Here is an 18,930-nt window from a genome sequence, read left to right on the forward strand (position 1 = left end):
CCTAAAAGCAGTCAGACTTTCAAAGACATAAACTTGGTAATCCTTGGTGGGACAGAGAAGGATTATTATATAATTCATGTACGTTCTTTTGTGGTAAAGGTGCATAGCTATCATTAGCACAGGGATTTTTAATAACTTATTGCTGTCTATAAAGTTAATATTCCTTGCATAATACATTTCATTATTTGATTTTTTTCCATGACCTTAGTTCAGCCTTAGTAGTTCTATAGATGTACTTACCCTGGAAGTAAGCACAGCAAAGCAGATTTCATGTAGAGGGAAGGGGCAAGAAAAAACACTAGAAAATCAAAGCAATCTGTAGCCATTTAAGGCGAGGAAAGAAAGCCATACCTGTCTACCCCATAAATCTGTGAGATCATGCAAGTTCATCATTGGGCCAAAATAGTAAATAATCAGTGTTCGTAATGGTGGCCCTGGATCATGAAGAAAAGCTAAAAATTATTTATAAGCATTTATATAATCTGTTTACTAAAATGGGATAATTTAGCTTCCTACAAAGATTTTTGCTAAAAGTTCTTTTTAAAAAACGTTAAGGTAAATTACTTGTGTCCTTGTGTCTGACTTACATAAGAACAGAATTTTGGTTGCCAAATGAAAAAGCTGCTTGTCCTTCCTTTTAAACCTTCCTTACTTTAGGGGATAGTGAATAAGGAATGGAGAGAGACCAGATGTGTTCCACTGCTACTTTTCTGGTCTGTGAATGGAGTGGAAAACTGACTCTCTGAAAACTTGAGAATTTCTTTTCTTGTTAGAGCAAATGTAGGGGTCGGGGGGGGAATATTAATGTGCAATTTACAAAGAGGACCTGTACCTTAAGTGCCTTCTTTTGATTTGCTCAAATATCAATTCTTAGATAATGTTCATAGTTTTTGCCTATGGTAAGTGTTTATAGTGTTTTAATTAATGCTTTAAATCCATTTTTAACCCACTTTATGGTTGAAGTAAGCAGGATATTTGTAGAAGCTATTTTGAGGGCACAATGTTATAGTTTAATTGCAGTGAGCAGAGGCTAAACAAATATACTTATCATAAAGCATTTTGTAGTGTAACTGAGTATTACTAATTTATAATTTTATATGAAAAATACCACAGATGAAAAAGTAAGTTGACAAAATTCTTTCAAGTAGAATTTCATATGAAGTTCTGTCAGTGCAGCTAGTACTTAATTCATTCACTATCTTACTTGATTCTCTTCATTTTTGAGGAAAAAACAGAACTTAACCAACAAGAGAAAATCCAAAGGAAGTATATATTTTTAAAAGAATGTTTTCAGTTTTCCTAAAATGTTGCTCTCCTATTTGATTCATAATGGTATCAAATGCTAGCTGCATAAAATCATGCTACAAAGAATCTAGAAAAAAGTTAGTCTGACCCATAAATGAAGTAAAATCTCAAGCAACGTGTTATGGATGGACAGCTATTTTCAGGAGGATTTCTTTCTATGAGTGTTAAAACTATAGAATATTATTTAAATGACATGAAAAAAATTTAGTAGAATCAGAATTATAGAACTGAAAGGGTTCTTATGTAAAATTTTTCTGACTGAAGATGAATATCCTATTTAAAACTTTAACAGTCTGTCAAGAAGACCATGAACAAAAAGAGTTTTTAATATAGGACAGAAAGCTGTTGGATTGATGGGTGTGTAAACCCATTCCAAGAGGAAGCTTGTCAAATTACACACCACTTGAAATTTCTTTCCAACTATATTATTTTATGTTAGATTATGAAAGGTATTTTATTTAGTGAAAGAAAGAAACTAGAATTGAGATTATTTTACCAGGGCTAAAATTCATCTTGGCCTAAAAAATATTGCACCCTTTTGTGTAGTCTCCTTGTATTTAGATATATAATGCATATATGTTACTTATTTTTATTGATTATCATGTGTCTGGAGACTCTGTTACTGGGTGCATATTTTGCATACTGTGCATTTATAATATACATGGTTCAGACCATTAAAATAATAAACAGGTGAGGCATAAATTCTGCTGACAGTGGGAGATTCAGCAAAAGAAATACTTTCAGTACCATTACTAAGTGCATTAAGAAGCAGTGTAGCTTCACCATCTTGTAGTTCATAACCATTTTTTCCTCTTGAGTGCTATAATATGTAAATTATGTTCAAATAATGGAAATATATTCTTTTTAATTCTCAAAAACAGATTGTACCAATAAAATTGGCCAAGTATATAAATTTTCATTAATATGCTAAACATTGTGTTTTCTTCACAGTCTCCCATCTGGTATAGGGTTCTTATCAGGGCCTTAGGAGTTATATTTCAAATCTCGCAGATTCCTTTAGGGTTAACCCAACCCCGAGTCTTATGTTTATAGATGTTTGTTTCATAGCCCTGTCTATTCATCACATTCTGATTGTTGAAAGGTTGAGGCGCTGATGCTATTCCTATTATCTCTGGTCTTATCCAACACAAATTCAGATTTTAAACACCTCAACTGTGCACTGCTTTTTCCCAACTCATTTTGCTGAATTCCTTCTCACTCTGCTGCTATAAATGATTCTCAGTATGAACATCAAAGTGCCTGTCTCTCTAGCCTTCCATTCTAATGGGAAAGGCTTCACTCACAGTCCATTACTCAGGGAGGCGATGTTAGGCCTTTCTTTGCCCTAATTTGAGGCCCCTGATTTAACCAGTGTTGGTTAGCCAGCAACTCCTAGGACAAAGTGATACAAAGGGCCACCAATTACGTGTGCTGGTGCCTAGCCAAGCTTCAGACTAACTGACTTCAGGATTTGGGCAAAAATATATGGAGAGGGTTGGCCATAGGAAAATGAGAGAAAGACTTAGCAGAGATACCCTGAAAGAGGGACCATATGGGCCATGAGTGAGAAGGAGAGAATTGTCAGTTTCTAGCACTGCCTGATTCCTGACATATTTCCAATTCCATTCCATGTGCATACCCAAGCAGGCACCTCTCCCTACCTTTTTTTTTTTAAGATTTTATTTTTCCGTTTTCTCCCCAAAGCCCCCTGGTACATAGTTATGTATTTTTAGTTGTGGGTCCTTCTAGTTGTGGCATGTGGGACACCACCTCAGCATGGCTTCATGAGCACTGCCATGTCCACGCCCAGGATCCAAACCAGCGAAACCCTGGGCCACGGAAGCAGAGCACACGAACTTAACCACTCAGCCACGGGGCCGGCACCTCTCCCTACCTTTTAAAGGTGACTTTATCTTGAAACCTGTATGTTAAAACCCAAGTATAACTTGCAATTTTAATTTCCTCACTGAAAAAATACTGAGCTGAAATTCAAGTGAATTGGACAAGTCACCTCTGAAGCTTCTAGCTCTAAATATATGATATTATATATATATATATATATAAAATTACTGTTAGCTCTAATTTTTTTCTCTCATTTTTATTTTCTGATTGTCTTATTCCTAATAATAAATCTGTTGACTTTTTTTTAGATGTTGAGGACCTGTTCCCTTCCAGATCTCTCAAAATTGTTCGGAACGCTGATGGATGTTCCTACTGTAGGAGATGTACGTCAAGACAATCTTGAAATAGATGAAATTGAAGATGAGCACGTTAAAGACGGACCTTCTGATTCTGAAGACATGTGAGCATGATGTCATTAACAGATGCTAACACTAGCAGATTTCTCAATTTATGTATGTTCTAGAGACGGTGACCTACAGAGATAGTTCTTAAAAATGATCTGTAGCTTTTTCGCTACTGCTTTAACTTTACAACATATTTAAAGTACAGTCATGCAAATTTTGATTTGTATATCTGCCTCTAAATAATATGACTTAATCTCACTTAAGGATTATAAGAAAATAGTTTCTATTTGTGTTCTCTGTCTTATTCACCACTGATCATCCGGCACAATGGCTTGCCACATGGTAAGTGTTTAATATTGGTTAAATGAATGAACGTTAGCAGGATAATGACTATTTAATAGTGTAACACCACATGATAGAAGGATTGCAATGGGAAATTATGAAGTACTTACTACTATACAATTCCTCAGGAAGATAACCAGAAAGCTCCATCCACATCTATCTCCTGCCATGTCTGATTTCAAAATCATGGCAGTGGGGAGTTAGTAAGTAGAATACGTAGTTGTTTGGTTTTATGTGTGTGTACATGTGCTCACATGTGAATTCGGCATGTAACTTAATTGCATTTACAAAATCCCTTTCTTCATGATTCATGGGGAGTCTAGAATCCAGGAGGGAAATTTAACCAACACTCCTGAGAGAGATGGGAAGCGATGGCCCCGTAGACAATAATCCTCCTTCACCACCTAGCAGTCTCTCAGGCCCTCAGACAAATATTACGAACTTTTTAGGGAAATAAAACCATGCTACCCTGGAATACCACTAGCCAGCCCTGGTGGTCTAGCGGTTAAAATTCAACGCTCTCACTGCCCTGGCCCAGGTTCACATCCAGGCAGGGCACCACACCATGCATCTGTCATTTATCATCCTGTGGCAGCTGCATGTTGCTATGAGGCTGACAGCTTTGCCACCAATATTTCAAACACCAACAGGGTCATTCATAGTGGACAGGTTTCAGTGAAGCTTCCTGACTAAGACAGACTAGGAAGAAGGACCTGGCCATCCACTTCCAAAAACATTGGGCATGAAAACTCTATGAAGCATTGTCTGATACAGCGCCAGAAGGTGAGAGGATTGTGCAAAAAGACGAGGCAAGGTTCCATTCTGCTGTACCCAGGGTCACTGTGAGTCTGAATCAACTCAACTGGTACTAACAATGACAAACCCTAGAATAAAGTGTTTGAGAAGGTACAGTGTATCCAAGTCACCAGGAAAATACGTTACATAATATTAGAATTTGTATGATTTAATTTCTAGTTTGAACTTAAGTTTCCGCTCTTAGCTGCCTTTCAATAGAAAGAACTTGTGTTTTGATCTGACTGAAAGCATTATATTAGTCTCACAAATTTTTCCCCTATGATATTTGAGCTGGGCTACTGCATCTGGTACATTTCATTTTCTGTTTTTGTTTTTCTTAAGCCTTGCCCTTTGATTCTTAAGTTTCTAACCAAACTTTATCTTTTAAAAATTGCCATTTTTTTTTTCATTTTTCACAGAGTTCTCTAGATTTTTGCTGGTGCCCTCAAAATTTTGAGGAAAAGTTACCTTTTTATCCTTGTTTTCTTCTGCTTGGCTCTGGCAACCACTAAACTATTCTCTTTGTGTGTTTATCTTCCACATATGAGTGAAATCATATGGTGTTTGTCTTTCTCTGTCTGGCTTATCTTGCTTAACATTCCTACCCTCAAGGTCTATCCGTCTTGTTGCGAATGGGACAGTTTTGTCTTTTTTATGGCTGAGTAGTGTTCCATTGTGTATGTACAGCACATCTTCTTTATCCAGTCATCAGTCACTTGAGTTGCTTCCACATCATGGCTATAGTGAATCATGCCGCAGTGAACACAGGGGTTCATAAGTCTCTCTGAATTTTTTATTTCAAGTTCTTTGGATAAATACCCAGTGGTGGGATAGCTAGGTCGTATAATATTTCTATTTTTAAGTTTTCGAGAAATTGCCGTACTGTTTTCCATAGTGGCTGCACCAGTTTGCATTCCAACCAGCAGTGTATGAGGGTTCCCTTTTCTGCACATCCTCTCCAACATGTGTTATTTTTTGTCTTGGTGATTATAGCCATTCTAACAAGTGTAAGGTGATATCTTAGTGTAATTTTGATTTGCGTTTCCCTGATGATTAGTGATGTGGAACATCTTTTCATGTGCCTATTGGCCATCTGTATATATCCTTTGGAAAAATATTTGTTCATATTCTCTGCCCATTTTTTGATCAGGTTATTTGGTTTTTTCGTTGTTGAGCTGTGTGAGTTCTTTATATATTTTGAGGATTAACCCTGGATCAGATATATGATTTGCAAATATTTTGTCCCAGTTGGTGGGTTGTCTTTTCATTTGTTCCTGGTTTTCTTTGCGTTGCAGAAGCTCTTTAGTCTGATGAAGTACCACTTGTTTATTTTTTCTTTTGTTTCCCTTGTCCGAATAGACATGGTATTCAAAAAGATATTGCTAAGACCAATGTCAAAGAGTGTACTGCCTATATTTTCTTATAGGATTTTTATGGTTTCAGGTCTTACCTTCGAGTCTTTTGATCCATTTTGAGTTTATTTTTGTGTATGGTGAAAGGTAATCGTCTACTTTCATTATTTTGCATGTGGCTGTCCAGTTTTCCCAACACCATTTATTGAAGAGACTTTCCTTTCTCTATTGTAGGTTCTTAGCTCCTTTGTCAAAGATTAACCATCTGTAGATGTGTGGTTTTATTTGTGGGCTTTCAGTTCTGTTCCATTGATCTGTGTGTCTGTTTTTTGTACCAGTACCATGCTGTTTTGTTTACTGTAGCTTTGTAGTATATTTTAAGTCAGGGATTGTGATGCCTCCAGCTTTGTTTTTTCTCAGGATTGCTTTAGCTATTCGGGGTCTTTTATTGCCCTGTATGAGTTTTAGGATCCTTTGTTCTATTTCCATGAAGAATGTCACTGGGATTCTGATGGGGATTGTATTGAATCTGGTTGCTTTAGGTAGTATGGACATTTTCACTATATTTGTTCTCCCAATCCATGTATTTGGAGTATCTTTCCATTTCTTTATGTTGTCATCAATTTCGTTCAATAATGTCTTACAGTTTTCATTGTATAGATCTTTCACCTCCTTGGTTAAATTTATTCCTAGATATTTTATTCTTTTTGTTGTGATTGTAAATGAGATTGTATTCTTGAATTCTCTTTCTTTTAGTTCATTATTAGAGTATAGAAATGCAACTGATTTTTTTAAATTTTTTTTTTATTGAGTTATTGATAGATTACAATCTTGTGAAATTTCAGTTGTACATTAATGTTTGTCAGTCATGTTGTAGGTGCACCACTTCACCCTTTGTGCCCACCCCCCACCCCACCTTTCCCCTGGTATCCACTAAACTGTTCTTAGTCCATAATTTTAAATTCCTCATATGAGTGGAGTCATACACAGATTATCCTTCTCTCGCTGCCTTATTTCACTTAACATAATTCTTTCAAGCTCCATCCATGTTGTTGCAAATGGAATGATTTTGTTCTGTTTTGCAGCTGAGTGGTATTCCATTGTATATATGTACCACATCTTCTTTATCCATTCGTCTGTTGCTGGACACTTAGGTTGCTTCCACGTCTTGGCTATTGTAAACAGTGCTGCAATAAACATTGGGGTGCATAGGACTTTTGGGATTGCTGACTTCAAGGTCTTTGGATAAATACCCAGTAGTGGGATGGCTGGATCGTATGGTAGTTCTGTTTTTAATTTTTTGAGAAATCTCCATACTGTTTTCCATAGTGGCTGCACCAGTTTGCATTCCCACCAGCAGTGTATGAGGGTTCCTTTTTCTCCGCAACCTCTCCAACATTTGTTGCTATTAGTTTTAGATATTTTTGTCATTCTAACGGGTGTAAGGTGATATCTTAGTGTAGTTTTGATTTGCATTTCCCTGATGATCAGCGATGATGAGCATCTTTTCATGTGCCTATTGGCCATCAGTATATCTTCTTTGGAGAAATGTCTGTTCATGTCTCCAGCCCATTTTTTGATTGGGTTGTTTGATGTTTTGTTGTTGAGTTGCGAGAGTTCTTTGTATATTATTGATATTAAGCCTTTGTCAGATATATGACTTGCAAATATTTTTTCCCAGTTAGTGGGTTGTTTTTTTGTTTCAATCCTGTTTTCATTTGCCTTGAAGAAGCTCTTTAATCTGATGAAGTCCCATTTGTTTATTCTTTCTATTGTTTCCCTTCTCTGAGAAGGCATGGTGTCCGAAAAGATCCTTTTAATACTGATGTCAAAGAGTGTACTGCCTACGTTTTCTTCCAGAAGCCTTATGGTTTCAGGTCTCACCTTTAGGTCTTTGATCCATTTTGAGTTTATTTTGGTGAATGGTGAAAAAGAATGGTCAATTTTCATTCTTTTACATGTGGCTTTCCAGTTTTCCCAGCACCATTTGTTGAAAAGACTTTCTTTTCTCCATTGTATGCCCTCAGCTCCTTTGTCAAAGATAAGCTGTCCATAGATGTGTGGTTTTATTTCTGGGCTTTCAATTCTGTTCCATTGATCTGTGCACCTGTTTTTGTACCAGTACCATGCTGTTTTGATTACTGTAGCTTTGTAGTATGTTTTGAAGTCAGGGATTGTGATGCCTCCCGTTTTGTTCTTTTTTCTCAGGATTACTTTAGAAATTCGGGGTCTTTTGTTGCCCCATATGAATTTTAGGATTCTTTGTTCTAATTCTGTAAAGAATGTCATTGGGATTCTGATTGGGATGGCGTTGAATCTGTAGATTGCTTTAGGTAGAACGGACATTTTAACTATGTTTATTCTTCCAATCCATGTACATGGAATGTCTTTCTATCTCCTTATGTCGTCATCCAATTCTCTCAGAAAGGCCTTGTAATTTTCATTATATAGGTCCTTCACTTCCTTAGTTAAATTTACCCCAAGGTATTTTATTCTTTTTGTTTAGAAATGCAACTGATTTTTGTAAGTTGATTTTGTACCCTGCAACTTTGCTGTAGTTGTTAAATATTTCTAATAGTTTTCTGATGGATTCTTTAGGGTTTTCTATATATAAAATCATGTCATCTGCAAACAGCGAGAGTTTCACTTCTTATTGGCTTATTTGGATTCCTTTTATTTCTTTTTCTTGCCTAATTGCTCTGGCCAAAACCTCCAGTACTATGTTGAATAAGAGTGGCGAGAGTGGGCACACTTGTCTTGTTCCTGTTCTCAGAGGGATGGTTTTCTGTTTTCCCCCATTGAGTCTGATGTTGGCTGTAGGTTTGTCATATATGGCCTTTACTATGTTGAGGCACTTTCCTTCTATACCCGTTTTATTGAGAGTTTTTATCATAAATGGATTCTGTACCTTGCCAAATGCTTTCTCTGCATCTATTAAGGTGATCATGTGGTTTTTATTCCTCATTTTGTTAATGTGGTGTATCACATTGATTGATTTGCAGATGTCAAACCATCCCTGCATCCCTGGTATAAATCCCACTTGATCATGGTGTATGATCTTTTTAATATATTGCTGTATTCGGGTTGCCAATATTTTGTTGAGGAGTTTTGCATCTATGTTCATCAGCGATATTGACCTATAATTTTCCTTTTTTGTGTTGTCCTCATCTGTCTTTGGTATCAGGGTGATGTTGGCCTCATAGAATGTGTTAGGAAGTGTTCCATCTTCTTCAACTTTTTGGAGTAGTTGAGAAGGAGAGGTATTAAATCTTCTTTGAATGTTTGAGAGAATTCTCCAGAGAAGCCATCTGGTCCTGGAATTTTATTTTTGGGGAGTTTTTTGATTACTGTTTTGATCTCTTTACTTGTGATTGGTCTGTTCACATTCTCTATTTCTTCTTTTTTGTTTTTGAGGAAGATTAGCCCTGAGCTAACTTCTGCTGCCAATCTTCCTCTTTTTGCTGAGGAAGACTGGCCCTGAGCTCACATCCATGCCCATCTTCCTCTACTTTGTATGTGGGATGCCTACCACAGCATGGCTTGACAAGTGGTGCATAGGTCCGCACCCAGGATCTGAACCAGCAAACCCTGGGCCACTGAAGCAGAACGTGCGAACTTAACTGCTGCACCGCCAGGCTGACCCATCTCTATTTCTTCTTGATTCAGTTTGGGGAGGTCTAAGCATTTATCCATTTCTTCTAGATTGTCCAGTTTGTTGGCATATAGTTTTTCATACTATTCTCTTATAATCCTATGTATTTCTATGGTATCCGTTGTAATTTCCTCTCTTTCATTTCTAATTTTATTTATTTGAGACCTCTCTTTTTTTCTTAGTGAGTCTAGCTAAGGATTTGTCAATTTTGTTTATGTTCTCAAAGAACCAGCTCTTTGTTTCATTGATCCTTTCTACTGTTTTTTTGTTTGTTTCTATTTCATTTATTTCTACTCTGATTTTTATTATTTCGCTCCTTCTGCTGACTTTGGGCTTTGTTTGTTCCTCTTCTTCTAATTCTGTTAGGTGTAGTTTAAGATTGCTTATTTGAGATTTTTTTGTTTGTTAAGGTGGGCCTGTATTGCTATGAATTTCCCTCTTAGGACCACATTTGCTGCATCCCATATGAGTTGGTTTGATGTATTTTCATTTTCATTTGTCTCCAGATATTTTTTGATTTCTCCTTTAATTTCTTCGATGATCCATTGGTTTTTCAGTCACATGTTGTTTAGTCTCCACATATTTGTCCCTTTCCCAGCTTTTTTTCTTGTAGTTTATTTCTAATTTCTTAGCATTATGGTCATAAAAGATGCTTGATATGATTTCAATATTAAATTTATTGAGGCTTGCCTTTTTTCCCAGCATATAGTCTATCCTTGAGAATGTTTCATGTGCACTTGAGAAGAATGTGTGTTCTGCTGTGTTTGGATGGAGTGTTCTATATATATATCTATTAACCCCATCTGGTCTAGTTTTTCATTTAAATGCACTATTTCCTTGTTGACTTTCTGTCTGGATGATCTATCCATTGATAAGTCCTCAACTATTATTGTGTCGTTGTTAATATCTCCTTTTAAGTTTGTGAATAGTTTCTTTATGTACTTTGGTGCTCCTGTGTTGGGTGCGTATATATTTATAAGTGTTATGTCTTCTAGGTGGAGTGTCCCTTTTATCATTATATAATGCCCCTCTTTGTTTCTCATTACTTATTTTATCTTGAAGTCTGCTTTGTCTAATATAAGTATGGCAACACCTGCGTTCTTTTGTCTGCCATTAGCTTGGAGTATCGTCTTCCATCCCTTCACCCTAAGCCCATGTTTGTCTTTAGAGCTGAGATGTGTTTCCTGGAGGCAGCATATTGTTGGGTCTTGTTTTTCAATCCATCATGCTACTCTGTGTCTTTTGATTGGAGAATTCAGTCCATTTACATTTAGAGTGATTATCGATATATGAGGGCTTCATGCTGCCATTTTCTCACTCATTTTCTGGTTCTTCTGCATTTCTCTTGTTTCTCGTCCCATGTATTTGAGGCTACCTGTTCAGTTTGGTAGTTCTCTGTGATGGTTTTCTCAGTTTTCTGTGTATTTATCAGTTGTGTGTCTGTTCTGCTTATTTGTTTAGTGGTTACAATGAGGTTTGTATAAAAAATCATATAGATGAGATAGTCTATTTTCTGATAGCCTCTTATTTCCTGTTATTCTGATAGTCTGATAAACTAAGCTGATTCATCCTTTCTGTCTTCCCCTTCTAAGTTATTGTCACAAGTTACTCCATCTTGTGTTGTGAGTTTGGGTTAAAATGACGAGATATTTATTTTTGATCTTTTCCTTCCGTTTATCTTTAATGTTATAATTCAGTGTTTGCTAACCTGTTCTTATAGAGAGCTGCAATTTTCTGATTTTGTCTACCTATTTATCTCCTTGCTCAAGGCTTTATAACCCCTTTCTTTTTTTTCAGGTATGAGGGCCTTCTTGATCATTTCTTGTACGGGAGGGTCTTGTGGCTATGAACTCCCTTAGCCTTTGTTTATCTGGGGAAGTTTTTATTTGTCCATCATATCTGAAGAATATTTTCACTGGATAGATTATTCTTGGCTGAAAGATTTTGTCTTTTGGAATTTTGAATATACCATTCCACTCTCTCCTAGCCTCTAGGATTTCTGCTGAGAAATCTGCTGAAAGCCTCATAGGGGTTCCTTTGTAATTTATTTTCTTCTGCCTCCTGCCCTTAATATTTTTTCTTTGTCATTGACTTTTGCCAGCTTTACTACTATATCCCTTGGAGAAAGACTTTTTACATTGATATAATTGGGAGGTATATTAGCTTCTTTCCCTTATATTTCCAGCTCCTTCCCAGGTTTTGGACGTTCTCAGCTATTATTTCTTTGAACAAGCTCTCTGCTCCATTATTCTTCTCTTTTCCCTCTGGACTACCTGTAATCTTGATGTTATATTTCCTAATTGAGTCAGATATTTCTCAGAGAATTTCTGCATTTCCTTTTAGTCTTAGTTCTGTCTCCTCCTCCATCTGAAGCATTTCTATATTTCTGTCCTCTAGACTGCTGATTCTTTTCTCCATAATATCAGCTCTGTTCAGGAAAACCAGACTTTTCTTTATCTCATCCATTGTGTTTTTCATCTGCAACATTTCTGATTGGTTTTTCTTTATAGTTTCAATATCTTCTTTGAAGAATTCCCTCTATTCATTAATTTTGTTCCTGATTTCATTGAACAGTCTATCTGTATTTCCTTGTAACTCATTGGGTTTTTTTTATGATAGGTATTTTGAATTCTCTGTCATTTAGATTATAAATTTCTGTGCCTTCAGGATTGATTTCTGGGTGCTTGTCATTTTCCTTCTGGCCTGGAGTATTAATATATTTCTTCATACTCTTCGATGGCATGGATTTATGCCTCTGCATAGTGATAGTATGTGGTCGCAGCTCCACCTGCCACCACTGGAGGCGGTTAAGAGCTGTGTATTCTGAGCCCACCATGATCCCTGCCTCATTTGCTCACAGCTGCTGCTTTTCTAACATATGCATGAGCACTCTAGCAGACTGGCTGAACTGGAGCACCAGGTGGGGGGAGGGGCAGTTTCTTTTGCCTGCGCGATCTCAGGTACGTTCTCTGTCTGCCCTCGTTATCTGATCTCCTGGTGTACTGGCTTGATGAATACATCCCTGCAATAGCTTAGCCATCTCTTTGTGGGGCTTTCCCATGGGTTGTGAGGGAACTTGAAGAGTGAAGGTGGTCCTGCAGAGAGCTACCCCTCCCCTCTCTCTTCTCAGAGCCACGCACAATTCTACACCCTGGGTTTCTGCTATTAGGGGAGGGAGAGAAGATGACCTTACCTTCTTCCTCCAGGGGGTTCAGCACCTCCACCTTCAGTCATATGGCTGCATGGGTCTCTCAGATGTCTTTTGTATTATGTGAATGCCCTCTGTTGGTTTATGAATGTCCTTTTCATTGTATCTTATGGGGGAGAGTCTAAGGGAAGAGCTCACTCTACCATGATGCTGATGTCACTCCCCCTAAGTTATTTTTTAAAGTAAGTTATTCCATGTCCATATAGGGAAATTTCACTTGATGTTTTTCCATGGAAATTTTTTTTTCTGGTACAAACTTTACTCAAGGCCATATAATAAGAAAGCCCACTAAAAAGCGAATTTAGGACCAGGTTTTAATGTACCTGAGACACTTTTTTGAGTGCTTATTTCATAAAAGATCTTAATCTTCTCATACTTTTCTTACAATGGCAGACTTAGCAGCCCCCACTTACTTTAACACCATCTGTGGAGGGCACTAATTCCTCTAGGCTGGCCACTACAGGATTTTATCAACAAGTTGATGTTTAGTCACTATAGTAATGGTACACAGCAGATGTGCATGGTATGTTAGTCTTATAATTAAATATTAAGTTAAATACTACTAGTAGAGTGGTCCAACAGATTAGACACTCTCTCTTTCTCATTCTAATTAGATGCTTTTTGTTTCTTTTTTTTTAATTGATCGCATGTCACCTTATTCATAGATATCACATGTTCAAGGAGAGAAGGGTTAGTAGGAAGGAATCAGAAGGCTTGAGAACTTCCTTGGAAGAGTTTATTGTGTTTCCATTGTCTTAAGAAGAGTGGGGGGGGGGGGAAAAAATAGAAATCTTTGGGGGCTGGAGACATTTGGGTGGTTATTGTGATATAAAGTGATGCCCAGGGAGGTGACTGAAAAATAAAAAGTAGAAAAATCAGCCAACTCTCCACTTACTGACACTGACTTCTTAGCTGAACAATACTTAAGGAAAAAAAAATAAAGTCAAGACAAAGAAGCAGGAAAAAGAGAAAAAGATACTGTCCATCCTAGCCTCATTATATATTTATTTTTATGGAGATATAGTTTATGTAAACTAAAATGCACAGATTTTATTCTTTTTTTAAAAACTGTTTTCTCCAACTTTAAGATATAATTGACATATAACATTGTGTAAGTTTAAGGTGTACAACCTGTTGATTTGATACATTTATATATTGCAAAATGATTACCACCATAGTGGGAGCTAGCACCTCTATCCTGTTACATAATTATTGTCTCTTTTTTTGTGGTGAGAACATTTAAGATCTAGTCTCTTAGCCACTTTCAAGTATACAATTCAGCATCACAGTTCTCTGTTTTGATGAATTTGTACACCCAGGTAGCTTCTATCTTAATTAAGACATGAAAATTTTCCATCATCCCAATAAATTTTAGTGCCTCTGTCTGCTCAATTCCTTCTACCACATATGCAGCCCCTACTCTGCTTTTTGCCACTACAATATTTCCTGCTCTAGGAATTCAAATAAATGGAATTATACAATATGTAGTCTTTTGTGTCTTTTTTTCTTTCACTCAACATAATGTTGTTGAAATGTATCCATGTTGTGCGTATCTTGTGTTTGTTCCTTTTTATGGCTGAAAAGTACTCCCTGTATGGGAATCATTACAAATCATTACAACACGTGACCTTTTGTGTCTAGCTTCCCTCACTGACAAGTTCTTTGTGGAGATGAAGAGCAGAAAGCATTAGCATTGATGCTTGTGGAAAGAACTTGGGATTCCAAAATGGGTTAGAGGCAGTATATGTTAGGGTCTTTGCAGCCACCAAAATGAACTGTTTTGTGGCCAACAAAGTGGTCTGCGGGGCATATGCTGAGTTGGAATGAAAGTATTAGATGATCTGTATAAAACTAGGGATGCAGGGTAGCCACCATTAGGGGATCTGGGAGGTGTATCCATATTTGTCTTTGAAGAGCTGGTCTTGACTCCTCCCTTAGCTAAATGTTCTTGTTGAGCTTCTTGTTCTTTTTGCTGAATATGCTTGTGTTTGGCTTTCTTCAGTTTTCCTCTGTGGTTCTTGAACAAAACCTGCACTACTGTTGTATGTATCTCCAGTTTTGAGGCCATTTCTTTCTGAAGGCTGGAGGTGGGATATGGGTTCTTACTGAACAGGAGCTGCAAATCTGATCATTGGTTCTCAGTGAACATGGTTTGTTTCCTTTGTGGATATTTCTGGTGCTTTCTTTTAGGAAGGTCTCCTGGGGCTGACATCCTGTAACCTAGGTATGTTCCTATGCTCTGGTCCAGCAACCAATGCTTGCTTTTCTATGGCCACTACAAAGTCAAAATGTAGACGTTTGTACACATAAATACAAAATAAAGATATTTCTACATTAAAAGATTTTCTTTTTCCATTAATGGAAATTTTATTCAAGCTCTCACATAACACTGTTTATATTTTAGTTCAGTAAATATTTGTTTACTTGATTAGAGTCCAAAATTTAAGACTGACCTTAATCAGCCCTTATATTCTATTTAGCCTTGCTTTTCTGGTGGATAAAATCCTCAATGTGGGTACATAATCTCTTTCATAAGACTTCATACATCTAAAACCTCAATTAAATATTAGTCTACAAATTTTTCATTTTGCATGGTACTTTAGGAGAAAGAAGCAAATCATAAGAGAAATAAAGTTGATGAGCACATTTCTTGAATGTTTTAGAAGTGGTCAGAACACTAGATGTCAATCCTGTATTTGTCATTTATTGACTGTGTGGCCTTGAACAGGTCATTTAAACACTTTGATTCACAGTTTCCATGCCTCTAAAGTTAGTTTTGTGTGGATAAAATTTAAATAATAAGATCAAACTGCTTAATAAACTAAAAGTACAACATAAATGTAAGATATTTGCATAAATTAGTTCATTCCAGCATCTATAATCCCATGAAAATAGAGTTAATATCCAGAGCAATGCTTGGAAACAAGATTCCCCAGTGAAAATTATTATGGTTAGTGTATTCTAATTACACAGTAAAATGTATTAATTATGTACTTTAGAAATATTTTCAAGAATAACCATCTAAAGATAAGATTTCTGGTGACTATTTTATTTACTAGATCATCCTATTAATCTGAACGTATAATTCCCTAAGTATTTCCATTTCTGAGAGTTCAAATGCCCAGTGAACATTTATATGGAAAGCTTTTTGTATAGTGTACAACTATTGTACATCCACAGCAAGATTTTACTGAACTTACAAAATAGCATAAAAGAAAAATGTTTGAGTATTAAGTATTTGTTTTAGAAAGCAAGTGAAAAATCTCTTTAGTATGGCCTCTTAAAATATTGAAACATTCTTTCAAAATGTAAGCGTGAATAATAGTGATAGTTATGTGATTCTCTTTGACAAATCAGGACCATTTTAAACAAGTCATCTTCTGGTTTATTTATTTGAGCATGTGTGTCGTGTGCTTTATTTATCAATTGTATTAATCCTCGTTTCCTTTGTTAAAAACAATGTAAATTTTTTCAGATTTCTTTTTATCCTCTATTAGTACTATTAAGTAGAAAGGAGTGCATGCATATTGAGTTGTAAAATTTCAGAATAAGGTAGAGTTTGGGTAATGTTTAGTTTCATTTTTTGAATTTTAGTGTGTTTGAAGAAACTGACACAGACTTACAAGAGCTTCAGGCCTCTATGGAGCAGTTACTTAGGGAACAACCTGGGGAAGAAGACAGCGAGGAGGAGGAATCAGTCTTAAAGAACAGTGACATAGAGCAGACTGCAAATGGGACAGAGCTGGCGGATGAGGATGACAATCCCAGCAGTGAAAGTGCCCTAAATGAAGAATGGCACTCGGGTGCGTGATCATGATTCTGGGCCATTTCCTTTTTCAGTGTGTACAAATATTTCAAGTAGATTATATTTTTCTGATATCTGATATGAACTATTTCCAACTGTAAATAAAACTGAAGCATGATTCTGTTCTCTGACTTTTATCCATTTTTTTTCTTGTCACACAAATGTGTATACACAGTTCCATTTCTTTCCCATTAAATTATGGAAATGCTTTATTGAAGCATTTTTATTCTTTAATCCTCCATTTCTTGACTTATTTCTCTAGTAGTAAAGATAATAACTTAGTTTCTTAGCAGTTTATCTTTTACAAAGAGCTTCCACATACGGTGATTAACCAGCAGGGTTAATAGTAAAAGCAGTTTTTAAGATCTTGACACTCATTTTTTGTTGTTGTTTAGAAACTATTTTTTGTTGATAGCATTACCCCTAAGGTGCATTGAAAATTTGTATGTTTCAATAACTGTACTTATTTGGGAAGAAGAACTAATGTGAAAAGGAATGATTCTTCAGTAATTTTGTCTTTTACTAGAATTTTTCAAAGTATCTTTGGCATATACATGACATAAAACATATAGAGCATTTATAATACTTATTAGGTGCTTTCCTGAAGTTTTATGATGTGTATCTTAGGTCATCTGCCTTCTGCATGCCTTTTTTTCATGTTTTGGCCCATGTTTAATATCAGCTTTTAAAAATAATAGGCTTAGTTGCCTGAATGCAGAACATATGAGTATGCTTTTTCTATTTCTTACTAAATTAGAAGACATCTCTAGGAGTGTTTTTATCCTAGCCTGATTTACTGTTTAAGGCTATAAAAAAAAGATTTCCAAAGTAACAATTTTTTAAGACAGATTTATATGTACATTTCTTACTTACATAAATGACAAATATTATAATGTCAGAAACTGTATCTAAGTACAAGTAGTCTATTTCAGTAACATCATTCACTTGTCATTGAATTTTAGTCTATTAGGGTAAGAATTATTCAGTCTTTGTAATCGTAAAACATCTTCTTGTTATTTGTGTTTTTTAGATAACAGCGATGGTGAGGTAACTAGTGAATGTGAATATGACAGTGTCTTTAACCATTTAGAGGAACTGAGACTTCACCTGGAGCAGGAAATAGGCTTTGAAAAGTTCTTTGAGGTTTATGAGAAAATAAAAGTAAGTAAAATATCAGTTAAAACTTAGTTTTGAAATATGCTCTGTTTTAATGACTAGTGAAATGTCAGTGATCTTTATTGGCCAATAGATTTATTACAAATAATAAATGACGTCTCCAATTAAAGAAAGTTGGTATTCAAATATTAATTTATATTTGGGAATTTAATATAGGCTATTCATGAAGATGAAGATGAAAATATTGAGATTAGTTCAACAGTAGTTCAGAATATTTTGGGAAATGAACATCAACATCTTTATGCCAAGATTCTTCATCTAGTCATGGCAGATGGAGCCTATCAAGAAGGTAAGATTTCCTCAGGTCTTTATATTTTAAATAGATGTGCAAAAAACGAAATGACAAATATTAATTGATGAGCTTATATCACATGCATTTTGGTGAAGTCTATATTGAAACCGTATCTAGTACTTTGAAGCAATTATAAAATTAACTGTGTCAGGTACTTTTACTGATTCTGGCATATACTTTTGTTGACTTCAGTTCTGTAAGTCAATATTTTTATTTAATTTATAAGTAACATTTGAATGAGACTTTTTTAAAAGCCTCCTTATTGGACAACTGTAGAAATTAGATGTAGTATTAAACTTTTAGACACATAGGCTTCAGCAATATGTGCAATTTCTCCTAAATAATACCAAATGTAATCTCTTCCATTCAGAGTTAGTGGAGTTCATCTATAGTGTTTTGAATGGGAACCATTTTTGTATTTGGAAAACACTTACATAATCACTCAAATATAATAGGACTTTGTTAAAAGTTATTAAAGTTAAAAATGGTTTTTCCCCTTAAATTTAGTCAAGAACACTAAATATGGAACCAAGAGACCAGGTTATAGTCCTGACTCTGCAACAAGCTAGTAATGTGACATTAGTGATTTATTTTGTCTTAAGTTTCAGTTTCCTTTGCTATAAAACAAAGAAATGCTCTCCAGTCTAATGGACTGTGGTTAGTTTTCAAAGTATTTGTTGAGTGCTTCTTGTATGCCTAGCACTTCATTACTGTGGACATTAAAAGACATAGTCTTTCCTTACATGTTGTTTATAAT

General features: G+C 35.8%; 1 protein-coding gene and 1 pseudogene across 33 annotated transcripts in view; one reads left to right on the forward strand and one right to left on the reverse strand.

Annotated features, from left to right (window-relative positions):
* NEK1 (NIMA related kinase 1) overlaps nucleotides 1–18,930 on the forward strand; it is a 220,044-nt gene that overhangs the window by 194,570 nt on the left and 6,544 nt on the right. For all 33 annotated transcript variants that reach the window (XM_070261349.1, XM_070261372.1, XM_070261354.1 and 30 more), the window contains 4 exons: nucleotides 3,456–3,607; nucleotides 16,495–16,703; nucleotides 17,736–17,866; nucleotides 18,038–18,170. In XM_070261349.1, the coding sequence (XP_070117450.1) occupies nucleotides 3,456–3,607; nucleotides 16,495–16,703; nucleotides 17,736–17,866; nucleotides 18,038–18,170 (625 nt within the window). The remainder of the gene's footprint in view (nucleotides 1–3,455; nucleotides 3,608–16,494; nucleotides 16,704–17,735; nucleotides 17,867–18,037; nucleotides 18,171–18,930) is intronic.
* LOC138920123 (divergent paired-related homeobox-like) lies at nucleotides 14,548–15,112 on the reverse strand (annotated as a pseudogene).

Source organism: Equus caballus, chromosome 2 (genome assembly GCF_041296265.1).
Source record: "Equus caballus isolate H_3958 breed thoroughbred chromosome 2, TB-T2T, whole genome shotgun sequence".
In the NCBI taxonomy this organism is placed as follows: Eukaryota; Metazoa; Chordata; class Mammalia; order Perissodactyla; family Equidae; genus Equus; species Equus caballus.